Genomic DNA, 13,796 nt, shown 5'->3' on the forward strand with positions numbered 1-13,796 from the left:
ATTAAATCTTACGGCACTCAGTCACTAATTAAGCTAGCAGGACGAATGATACACTAAAAGAAAGGTAATCTAAAAGCCTACCTTATCGTCTAGGAATGGTGTCGATATTCCCAATTAGACCGGAGATAAGGGCAAATTAATCCAGAAGTATGGCACTTTTATGTCGCACAATAAAAACACTGTAATAAATCGCACAAACACTTCACAATCACAGCACTGGTATCAATGAAGAGATCATATCTTCCACTTTCCAAAGGTACTAGGATTGAAATTGGATGCCTGTAGGTGCCAGAGAAATCTTAATAGATGTAAACACCACAGAACGGCACTTCACGGGGTCACGGTAACCCTCAGCAGATATCACGAGGTCGCGATACGAACAATGACTTCTGCTTTAAAGACTTAATTAATCCACCACTAATAAACGGAATCGCTCCAGATGCATATCAAATTGCTCAGCTTTTGAAGAACTTTAAATTGATATAACTCTTGTGTAAACTATATCAAAACTAACTTAAAATAATAAGGCGAAAAGCGAGCTCGCGAAAACACGTCGTACAGCATTGATGCCGCGTCCGGAAATCTGGTGGAGATCACTTACAGCCATTCATGGACTTCACGTACTCAAACAACGATGGGATTTTTATCGATGGCAATGCGCCATGTCACCGGGCCACAATTGTTCGCGATTGGTTAGAAGAACATTCTAGACAATTCCAGCGAATGATCTGGCCACCTAGATCGTCCAACATGAATCCCATCGAACATTTATGGGACATCGTCGAGAGGTCAGTTCGTGCCCAAAACCCTGCACCGTCAACACTTTGACAATTATGGACGTCTATAGAGGCAGCATGGCTCAATATTCCTGCAGGGGACTTCCAACGACTTGTTGAGTCCATGCCACATCGAGCTGCTGCACTTCGCCGGGCAAAAGAAGGACCGACAAAATATTAGGAGGTATCCCATGACTTTTGTCACTTCAGTGTAAGTCAATACCAGTTAGGTTTCTGGGATCTTTTGAATCTCAGATGTTTTAAATTTTGCCTTTATTTTTCCCCAAATGTGCTCACTTTTATGTACTACTTATCCAGTCCAAATAAATTTCCTTTAAAATAAATTAATGGGCGGAAATAGCATCCAAAGCTATTAGACGGTCACACTATTAGTCACTAATAATCACACTATTAGTGGTGTAATTGCTTTGCACCACTTCAGATTTACGTTACTGAGATAAGTTCTTTAATATCCAATTAAAATGGCAAATAAAAGCTTATGTTTTTAAGTTTTTCTTCCATTTTTTTTGACTTAAACTATATTTTCTCTTTAGGGTGCAGGAAAACATTTGTCTTAAGCAGTTATTAATCGCTAATTTTGTTCTATTGGATAAAATGAATGGGAAAAGCAAGCTCACGGCCTACAGATATAAATTATGATATATGTTACGAAAATTATGGAAACAGTATAACGCACTGAAGTTACTAGAAAATTAATCTCGAATGTTTATTGATTACAGTAAAATAGCGCTGTAAAAGTCAGCTGTGTTAGATGAATTTAATCATTAAGCGAGAACGTTTATTTTAGCTAAATTTTTATTAAAGGAATTAATTTATTGAAAAATTTTAAGGAAATTATCTTTTGTAAGAAATCAAAATTACATATTATATATTACGTATTACTATATAATATTGTTCAAGGAAATTTAATTTGAATTAATTTAATTATTATGCAAACCAAAATTTAGTCGAAACATCCTCTTAATAACAGCATTAAATAATCCCTTTTATACACTATTCTAAAGGAATTTTCACGAAAACGACTTTGGGACTCCAGCGAGAAATGGCGAGACTAAAATTGCTCTTTAAACTATATACTGGAAGACTTTTATGTTATCAGCTTGCATTAAAACAGAATAAAACGCTAGAATAGAACGCAAAAAGAAGTTCTAAAAATAAACAAAAACTATCCTACTTATTTACTTACAGAATTCTTTTTCCAACAATTTGAGATTTAATAAACTAATAGATCTGTCCCATAAATCTTTTGCATCATTGAAATGATAAAACACGGAAGTAAATTTAGAAGAAAAAGTCAATTAACAGGGAAGTTACCTGCGGTAATTTACAGGAATTCAAAGTTCTACTGAAACGAATGTCCACATCATCCTTGAACAATCTTGGATCATTCCTGCAGGTAGATTAAAATATTATTAATTAAAAAAAAGTGTTTGTAAAAATTTTTAAATAATACATTAAATGTGATGAAATATAAACACACTATATTCATTCGCATTTTAACATACTAATTAATTTCTACACTGATATACAAAGGGGCTCACAAAAATCTTCGCACGCTTGCGAGTTTCAGTGGAATATTGCATTATTAATTAATAACAATTAATATTTTTGAATGAAGAATTTTTTAATAATATTTATAAATTTCTCTTAGCAAAACTACATTAATTATTTTATGAGTATATCAAAAAGTTTGTTTTGAAAAATCAATAATAAAAACGTAACAGAAAAGTTACCTCACTAAAGTCTTCGTTCGCTTTAAAGAAATCTGCATATATTAGTAAATATTGTAGTATTTTTGTCAGTATTTTGTAGTACATCCTGCAGTATTTATGACAGCTTTCAATCGTCTGGGTATACAGTTAACCATTTTGTTTTTTGTAATGTCTTCATCAATGTTCCTCCATTCTTCCATCATTGCTCTTTTTAGTTCGGTTTATTTTTTAATGTTGTATCTTCATACTATAAACTCTAATTCTCTCTAAATGTGTTCTGTTGTGTTTAAAATCTGGTAACTGAGGTGGTGTTTTCAGAACTTGTGGACAATTACAGAGACACAAAAGGCGAACGTTGAGAGCCGTGTGCTTAGGATCGTTACCCTGATAAAGTTGTTTCTAGGATTCAAAGTTTGGGCAGATAATTTTAAATTATCTTTTAAAATATTTAAATAAAGAGCTTGGTTCATTATGCCATCAATAATTACTAAATTATTTGATACTGATGTTGACATGCACCCTCATACAAGAACACGACTACTGCCATGCTTTACTGTTCCAACGAAGGTCCTGGGATTAAGCTCCTCATTTGTTTTCTCCATATACGCACAAATGGTAAATTTGCTTTCTTCTGCAAATACGACATGATTCCAATAAGCTTCGGGCTTATTCGCAATTGATTTTGAGAAGAAAAGCCTAAGCTTGGTATTTTTCGCACTTGCAGAGCGCCTAAATAATCCAGCCGATTTGAAGACTCGTCTGACAGTTTCAAGTGAAATTAAAGTAGAAAAATGTTCAGTAAATTCTGTAGAAATCTTTACAAAACTCAAAAACGTGGATTTTTCACAGATTTTTATAACTATAAATCTCTGATCATGTTCAGCCACATCGAATCTTCTTTAATTTAAATTCGATTTTTTTCTTTAGAGCATTTTATCAAATACCCCACCGTAGAATGGAATAAATTTATTAATTTAGCGATATCCCGAATCAAATTTCCAGCTTTATGATTAAAATGTCAATTTTGGAACGTTCTTCGTTGCTTTCTTACGACTACGAGACATTTTTAAACATTAAATAAAATATAGCAAAGTAAGCAAGCAAAAGGTAAAGAGAAACAATTTATTAAACACCACAAAGTGCAAAACAAAAAAGTGATAGACAATAATTTTATTTATGAAATTTCACAAAAATGTTTCGGTGTACGATCACTTATGATCTCACCGGGACACGAGCATATGATTACTAATCGGGCGGACTTTCCAGTTCCTCCACGAAAGTACGAGGTAAGGAGAAAGAAAAACCTTACAAAGTTACATATGTGTTTTAAGAACATTTTTGATAAAGATATTAAGAAAAATGAAACGTGTCACAAGTATTATTTAGCAAAAAATCGTCATGTGAAAACTAAATTGCTTCAAATATATATAGAAATTTATCATGTTAGTAAATTTTAGTTTAAAAGTTTTGACGGAAATATTCTTTATCTGCATTTAAAACGGTCTGGAGTGCATGGAATTATCATTATAAATGCACGAAAATAATAAATTAAGCAACATAATTTATAATAACAGGAAAAACCGTCAAGGACAACTTTTATAAGGAAAAAAATCCAGAAAAGATGCACCTTTGCAATTAAGGTAACTATTTTAAAAGTAAGTGCCTAGTATAGAGCATGAGGTCATAGTTAAGAATCTACTTTTAAAAGAAAATCCTAACGAATGAAAAAGGAACGCAGTGATTTAAAAATATTTCTAGTAAGCTAAATGGAGGAAAAAAAAAAAAAAAATCTGAAAGCTTTCAGATTTTATATTACGCCCAAAGTGGCTTTTTTTTAACGTTTTGTGCATTAAATTTATATATTAAATATCATGTTCTTCGCACTTAAGCCATAAAACTCAATTCAACAGCAATATCGCAAAATAATTTTTAAACGAGGATATCTTTAAAATTTCCGATACACAGTTTCGCGCGCTGCAGATAATAATGTTGTTTTTTCCCTACAGTGTTGCCATTCCTCGCTTTGAAATCGTTGAGTTTGTTAAAAAAATTCTTTAATGTCTGACAAAATATGAAACAGATAATAAAACAAATTCCAAATTAGGGCTTCCAGATGCCCATATTCGGTGGAGGATTACGTTATTCACAATTTGATGACTTTAGTTACCGTTGTTTTAATATAATGCGTGAAACCACATGTTTATGCAGATTATTCATTCTTTAATTTCTTTAAATAAAATATAGGACTTTAATATTTGGTGGCAACAAAAGTGAATCAACGCAAAATTTCAAAACGAAATTAGTAGCCCTTCTAAGCTAACGCCCTTTGGGCTAATAATCGAAGATATTAATTTTGAAAATGCTAAAATCCTTTTCTCATTTTGCTAAAGCGCAAGGTTGAAGGCATACTTTTGTGCGTCACAATCATTGTTTTGCTACACATATTAAATGTCTACCATTTGTTCATATTCGTTCGAAGTCCTCTGATGTCCGTATATGTTATTTTGCTTTTAGACTATTAAAAGAAGGCAGCCTAACACATAATTGAACAGATTATGGGAATCAGTGTTAGAATGAGGGAAGAATATTCTTACAAACTTTCAGAAATGATGTTTTATTTTGGAAATTAATAACCGAGAGGGAAAAAACTATAAAACATTTAAAAAACAAAAGCATTTTTGTTTAAAATATTAATTATAACGCAGGAAATTCGTTTTAAATGCATCTGAATAGTCTTTGTAAAAAAGTACGACATAAACTCGCTAATACACAAAATGCACGATGTAATTCAACAGATTACAGTATCTTGCTTGACAGTGACTGGAAACATTATATACATTAATAACTTCAACAGTTCAGTAAAATAACTTTTACGCCAGTACCCAAATTATATCAGTGTCTTCCCACAATTAGGAATCATAATATAGAATATGAGATTTTATTTATTACACTAAAGACTGGACAAATATAGCCACGAAGTGGAGTAGTGTGGGGGTGAAAGTGTTCCCAAATCCTGAGAGGGAGATTCTGAGGGTAAAGGGAGGGAAGGAAGGCCAACGAAAAGATGTGCTGGAGCTCCTCTCAGACACGTGGTTCTGGAGCATGCGCGTGAAGAGTCTTTTCCCAGACGCAAACGATCGAACGATCGTTCTCATCTTGGCAGCTTTGACTCCCCTCAACCGAACCCCCAAGTTACTAAAACGGATATTGTAGCATTCACCACTACGCGGCCATTTTATGGGGCGAATTCGGTCTCCATATGGTACGACGCGTGACACAGGTGTGTCGTGTCGTGCCGATAAAAGATGCAGTCGCACATTCAATGTAGAAATGGTCATTATTCGTAATGCTATAAATAAATGGTCACTCAATTGATGACAAAGAAGTTATGTAGGGCTACTAGCACTGGCAATATATTTAACAGAGAAATTACAAAACAAAATTTAGCAGTAGAATTATGAATTTCGAATTAAAATTTCATGTTATATTTCCTGAATAGCATTCAGTTAAGAACAAATTAAAACAAGAATCCCAAGAAAATATATTATTGTTAAAATAAACGATGCACTTGATATATTGGGAAAGGCTATACATATCCGCTCTTATTGATATCTAATTCTTTATCTATTGTTGACTGCTAATATATTTAGCCCAATACTGACGAGATAAACAATATGAATAGTTTATATGTGTAATGAAATATAATAGCATTTAACACTGAATTTACACAACATTCAGAGCTATTAAACTTTGTTATTATATACGACCGTTTATAATGTGTGCTGTTAATTTTTAATGAGAGAAGAAATTTTCGAGAGTATTTAAATTTACGGGGTGATTAAGTATAAACAGAAGCAAATGTTTCACAATTTTAACACGAATGATCAGGTAAATAATATTTTAATCATAGCTGGCAAAGTTATCTCAAATAAGTATAACACTTCAAAATCTGAGAAGATAATAACTTGCAGGATCATTGCATGTGTAACAGGATATGTAACGCTTAAAGTTGCATACAAAATTACATAGCCGAAATAAAATCGTAGTAAAAACGTTATTTGTTTTTGCAACATACGATCGCATACGAATGTAACGAAACATTAAAAAAGATATTTTTCGGCGAAATTTACGGTACGCAGTAACATAAGCAACTACGCAATGCCTAAAATAAGTTTTCTGCAGAGAGCAGAGGGGGGGGGGATTTTATAGTACGAGTTTTAAATTACAGTTATGTGCACTAGAAAAATCTTCTGATTTATAATAGAATATAAAGCAAAAAATGCATGAATATATTGCATTTTGAAATGGTGGCATAAGGAGGTTTAATTTATCTATTCGTCTGACGAGTGTTTCTCATCAGATGTTCCAGCAAACCCTATTGTTCCATAGGAAATAATTGATGAATAGGCTGATTAATAGTGATGAATAGAATAGTGCTTATGCAGGTGCCAAATGAGATTTGAATACTACGTCATATCGTCTACAAAGGGGGGGCATCAGCGGCCGAACAGTAAAGTCGCTGAACACTGCTAGTTTGGTGCGAAGTTCCAATCCCTAGAATGGGCTCGCTGCATGGGTGTTTTCGTGAATTAACGTGGATACAAACCAGTTTCCCTTAGAATATCTTCCACTAAGGGATCCTCTTTTTAGGCAGACAGCTCTCGAGTGATTAGCCGTAATCATACATCACATAAACCAAACGAAATCAAACATCTGCAAAAGTTAAAAACTGCTACAAAAAGAGAAAACGTGTGTGAAACGTCTAGAAGAATATTAGGTTAGGTTATTTGCATATTGCAAAGAGCTCGAAGGTTATCAGGCAAAGGGAAAGGACGACTTTGTGAGACCTTCTGAAAGAAGCTGGCTTGTATTTTATATTATAAAAGTGGGAAAAACTATGAAAAACCAGCCATGCAGCAAACTCGTTCGCCTGGGACCGTATCCGGTTTGCACTGCCACTAAAAGACCCACCGAGGGCAAAGAAATCTCGCATAAAATGCACATTTAAACATAGATCTAGTTTTCTACTTGGGTCAAAATTATTCAAAGAATCATTTGTCTCAGAGTTTTTATTCTCATTCTGTACCTATCTTAAGTCTTTTATCACATGTCTGGTACCTTTGAGCGGATAGAAAAGTCGCAGATACTGCTGTTTGTAATCATCAAAAGCTCCCTCTTTATCAGGTATTCACAACATGCGATTAGTTAACTTGCAGTTAAAATTCGTCCCAATGCAGCACCGTAAGCTGAGTATAATTGTAACTAAAAGGTTTACGATGCAAATTTAAATTTACTGTGCAAGCTTTGTATTGTAAATAAAATGTAATAAACTCCGCTGAAGTTTTACACGAGTGATTGTTAACTTAAATTTCATGCATTGCTCTTAATATAAATATTTAACATGTACTGTATGAAACATGTGTAAACACCGTTTACTTCATAATACGAAAGATAAACAAATGATAGTTTAAATACCTACAAAATAATAGTCTACTATAATAAAGTCTCTAGATATTGAAAATAAACTTTCAATTTCCTGTGCATTGTATTACCCTTGGCATTAATAAAACTATAAATTAATCATTAGGTAGCATTTCGAAATCTACTGTTCAAAGACTTTTGTTTACTATGTGAAACTTGCTCAAGAAAACCATTAACATTTGGAGTATAGTTTTACTTATGACATACATTTTCTTTTGAATTTGGTTAAAATTTCATTCATTCTGTATTTGGTATAATTTCTTACATTGCTGAAAGACAACACGCTTCGTTACGCGGCTTTGCAAGATCCGTTTGCTAGATGTATTTCTCATATGTTTTATTTTACAAAATTTTTATTTGTCAAAACTTGCAAATCTTCGATAAACCAGAAAATTTCAAATGTCGGCTGTTTCTTTAATCAAAATTTTCTTTTCTACACTCAAGATTGTGTTGTTCCTGTTTCACATACATAGCTGAAATTTTTAGCCTTTGCCATTAAGTTTTTAATTAAGTTGTAGTTTTGAACATAACTTCACTAATCAACGAAAAAAAAGATAAATAAATTATTTCATGTTTCGGATTCGCAATGTATAAATTCGATAGATTCGCTTGATTTAGTTTTAAAAAGATCTAGTTTTAGAAATTGTGATGAACGATGGAAAGTTACATAGATTTCAAATATTCTGTTTCTTAAGGAAGCGAATTTGTAATTGTTTTCGTGTTTAATACAGAAGTTTCAAGGATGTTATATTAATATTTTAATCTATAGGTGCAATAAATTATTTAATGATATATAGGGTGTATTTAAATTTAAACTGTTGATATAAATGGTGTAATATTTCTGCATATTGCAATATTTAGGCCTGCAAGCTGAAGCGTGATTGTATGGTTCAATTCTCTCCGATAAAAATCCATTGCGTGGTAAAATGTTGCAAGCTAAAATCGGCAATGGGCTATGTTCTCTCAGTAACCTTAGAATATTTAAATGATGCTTGATCTCACTAATTCATTTTTGAATAAAATTAATGCCGCCTGATATCAAATATTATTCTGAGTATTTTTAAATTTAATAAATACAACTCAAAGAACGTTTTTATATAATAAACTTTTATTTAAAGTGGGTATGATAATTAATGCCCTAAAAGGAGGAAAATAATTTATCATATAGTTTAATGAGAATATTATATTAAGTAATTCTGTTCATCCACAATTCTTTAGTGCAAAAAAGCGCGAGCCGTCTATGATAAATTTTAAAAAAATTTGGTGTACAACACATGACTTCCTTGCACGGAATATTAAATTATACGAATTTTTCCTGCATTTCATTTAAACTAATTTCCTCGAATTTCTTTAGAGATATACTTTTCATTCAATTAATTCAGTTCTCACTTGGCGGGAAGGCAAAAATACATAACAGCTCAAAATATCTTCATTAAAACTTGAAAGATATAGAAAAACATAAAACATCAAATACAGGTAAAACAATTAAAAAACAATTTTTGCAATTAAAATTACAGTTTCTACGCAAAAACAAGCAATTCGGCCAACAGGCAAGAAGGCAGATTTGTCGGTGCACAAAACTAAAAGTTTCGTTTTGTTCCCACTCGACAAAAGACACTGAACACTCGACAAAAAGACGTCATGAAAAGAATGTCTTCTGTAGCCATTCAAGATCAGTTTTATAATTCATTTGGGGAAAAGGAGTCCTTTATTCTGTCCTTACATACGGATGTCACGTAAAAACATCGTTAAATTGCATTCGATAGTGGCCTGAATGGATATTTTCGTTGAAATATGAAACCGAGAAATTTTCGTGATTACAGTACATCCTTTACTTCGTACAAGAAAGTAAAAATAATGATTTTATACATTTGATAATATAATTAAATTGACAGAAAATATAAAAACAGAATGCCTTATACATTTCACAATGCAATTAAATTACATTAAATAGATTGTTTTATTTAGTTTCTCCACGTTTTTATTATTTCAGATATAAAATTATAGATGAATTCTGTAAATACTATTACGTATTTGTCGTTCATTCCCAGTGAATTCATTTTTTTAAATGAATATTGCCAATTCGCCATTAAGTGCATTAAGATGGCAAACTCAAAACGCGTTTTTCCCTGTCTACTTTAGACTATAAAAGGAATTTTTTTTAGTCCAAAGGGACTTGAGTCCCGAAGGACTATTACTTTCGTTTTGGCATTTTGCGTCGGACTCATAAATGTCGGTTCATTTTTCAAACTGTTGCCACAAAATGTTAGAGTCCTGCATTATATTTGAAGAAATTAAATAATGAAAAATCTGCATAAATGTATGTATATTTCTCGTATTGTGATAAAACAACGGTACATAGAGTCATCGAATTTTGAATAACGTAATCCTCCAACGAATATGAGCATGTGGAAGACCAAATTAGAAATTTGAAATTTGTTTTATGATCGATTTCCTATTTTTTAAAACTTTGACGAATTTTTGATTAACAAACTCAAGGATTTCAAAGCGAGCAATGGCAACGTTGTGCAGAAAAAACATTTTTATCTCCAGCGCGTGAGTCTCTGTATCGGAAATTCTAAAGATAGGCTCGTTTTAAAACTATTTTGCGATATTGCTGTTGCACTGGATCTTATGGTTTAAGTGCGAGGAACATGATATTTAATAAAGAAAGGTAACACACAAAATGTTAAAAAACGCCCCTTTGGACGTAATTTAAAATCTGAAACATTTCAGATTTTTTTTTTTTTTTTTTTTTTTTTTTTTTTTTTTTTTGTGCGTGTGAAAAATCTTTCAATGAATATTTTTAATCATTCTTTCTTTAAAAGAGAATGAAAACTTTGTTTTGTAGTTAGTAAAAATTTTAAAACTTTATACCGATGCTTTTTAGATGTTGAATTTTAAAATTATAAATGTCAAATCATCTGAAAGGTCAAACGATATTTAAAACTTAGTCCAGAATTTAGTAATTAAAATACAATGCTCATACAAATTTTCTTGAAAATGCTTTTCTCGCTGGATTCAATAGCGCGAACAGTTAAATTTGGGTATGCTTAGCTTGGTCGTTAAACAATATGTGAGAAAAATTGCTTAACATTAAAAAAAATTAAATTAAATTTCGAAAAATTACTTAACCGCATTACTTTGTCATCGACAAAATTTAAACTCGATAGCTTATCAGGATGTCGATTAAAAGTGGTATGATGATATTTTAAATTATTAAAAGAAGCATTAAAATGAGTATGAGCAATGCAATATACAAATGATAACATATTTCTTTCTTTAGTGAGCTTTAAACTGTAATTTCTTTGTATATTCTTTAGGCAATTCTATAAGATTAAATATTTGATTATACATTGGTACGTATCATATAGTAAGTAACACAGAATACTGAAACATTAATGGCGGATTTCTTTTTTACAGACTATGGGGTTCATCTCTGCAAATTAAAAACCGGTTGTATGGTTACATCTTTCAATTTGGAAACGGCAGTGAGCAATGTTCCTTTGGTAATATTATTTATTATAAGATGACGATGATGTGATTTTTAAATGATGTTTGATATAACATAGTCAATATTTAAACGAAAATAATGCCACGTAACAGCTATTATTTTTGTTAGTCAAAGTGTTTCTAAGTTTATAAATGGGTGAGTTTGTTTTTTCAAATATTGAATTCTAGTTTCTAAAGTAAAAAGATAATTTTGGGAGGAACAAGGGGATATTCCAATATTGAATGAAAGTAATGATTATATTTAAAGCAACTAATTTTGACAAATATTATGCCAATATATCAAATAATCAGAAGTATTAAGTATGCAAATCGGCGATAAAATATACGAATGGAAATATAATTCTTTCTTCCGTGAGCATAAATTTTTCCCTATTTACTTCCTTGTGCGAAGTAAAAAGGAAGTATCGTATTCGCGAAAAGTTTCAGGCAGCATATTTCAACGAAAATATCCATTTTGAACGCTATCGAATGCAATTTAACGATGTTTTCCCGTGATATCTGTACATAAGGACAGAATAAAAGACTCGTTTCCTCCAAAAAAGTTATAGAATTGCTTTAAAATGAATTCTAAAGAGAATTTTTCGTGGCGTCTGTACGAACGTATGTACGTACGTGCGTGCATACGTACGTACGTATCTCGCATAACTCAAAAACGAGTAGCCTCAGAATGTTGAAATTTTGTATATAGGACTGCTATAACATGTAGATGTGCACCTCGTATTTTGGTTGCAATGGGCCGCATCAAACGTATATAAATATATTTATGTTTGTAAATTGTACATTTTTGCTTTAAAAATGATTGAATTATGTTATTTTTATCTTCCGGTTAAGGTTTTTATGCCTTTAGTAAATCTGTATGCAATATGTTTAGAATTATCAACAATTTTAAAGTTGTTTAAGTGCCGCTAAGCCTTTTTTTATGGCGCCCATTGATTGTTTACATTTGAAACAGCAGACTAGTGGATTTGTTGCCAATCTAGAGAAACTTAGCTTCGCAACAAAAAAGACAGCGCCTTCATTTATTATTGCAAATTAAATCATGCTTAATCCTTTCTGGAATGTTTTCGAGGAAATAAGTGTAAGATTTACTTCATAATTTTTAATATAGATATTTTGAGTTTTTATGTATTTTTGCCTTCTCACGAAGTGAGAACTGAATTAATTGAATGAGAAATACTCAATAGTCTGTGAAGAACTTAATTTTTTGTTTTATTTGTTTAATTTCTTTTATACATCATTCTAGCTTTATTATAGTATTTGAATAGAACATGTGGCAACGATTAGATAATTCTGTTCTTTAAATGATATAAATTTTGTGCATTATGAGTTATAATATGAACGAAATATAATACTGTTAAGTGAATCTAGCGACAGAGTGTCGCTATGATAAACAGATACTAGAGTGAATTTTAAAGAATGCATTTATTATATTGTGGTTATGCGCTTTCTGCGAAGTAGATTTAATTCAATCCAAAAAGTTTAAATGAAATGCAAGAAAAATGCGTATGATTTAATATTCCGTACAAGGAAGTCATGTGGTGTACACATCAGATTTTTTTATATTACACAAGATTAAAATATAATATATTTTATAAATAAATATATTTTTATTACATAATATTAAAGTATATTATATATAAAATATAATGTATTATTTTTGTGTATTATATAATATATTTTATATATTATATAATAATATATTATATAATATATATATTATATAAGTGGGTGCTGGGAGATCCAAAATATGTTACTCTAGATCCCAAAATATGAAGAGCCTAATCACCCTCAGGGGAATGTTTCATAGAGGCTGACACAGCTCTATAGAAATTTCTATAGAACGCTATAGTTAATACTCTATATAAACACTTCTCTATAAAATTCCATAGAAATTGTGTAAAGCTTTTACAGGGGATAATTTTATCAAAATGGAGCATTGTAAAATCATACATAAATATTATGAAGTCGTTATTAGATTGATATTCTATAGAAATCTGCAACGTTTTGAAACTGTAATCAAAACAAACGTTTAGTTTCAGTTGTATTCTATGTCATACATAAAAGCAAAAATAAACATTTATCTTTCAAGTGTTGCGTCAGTATTAAATGAAAGTTTTGGCCTCTTTTACTCTGGCTTAACGTTTTTGTGCACTTTTTTGTACAGAACTGCTTACATAATGAAAACGTAAATTTGTAAAAGACACAGAATCTATTTAAATCATAACATTAGTTAAAAGCTTTAGTTTATACTGATAATTATAAAATTTTAACTCTTGAAAATAATGATTTTAAT

The 13,796-nt window shown here is 31.2% G+C and overlaps 1 protein-coding gene across 1 annotated transcript in view; it reads right to left on the reverse strand.

Annotated features, from left to right (window-relative positions):
* LOC118187708 (ras-specific guanine nucleotide-releasing factor 2-like) overlaps positions 1-13,796 on the reverse strand; it is a 302,120-nt gene that overhangs the window by 109,871 nt on the left and 178,453 nt on the right. Inside the window, exon 15 of the mRNA XM_085821450.1 lies at positions 2,112-2,187. Coding sequence (XP_085677576.1) covers positions 2,112-2,187 — 76 coding nt within the window. The remainder of the gene's footprint in view (positions 1-2,111; positions 2,188-13,796) is intronic.

The sequence above is a fragment of the Stegodyphus dumicola genome, chromosome 7 (genome assembly GCF_044657685.1).
Source record: "Stegodyphus dumicola isolate Sdum_Otavi_A_Nest chromosome 7, ASM4465768v1".
NCBI lineage: Eukaryota > Metazoa > Arthropoda > Arachnida > Araneae > Eresidae > Stegodyphus > Stegodyphus dumicola.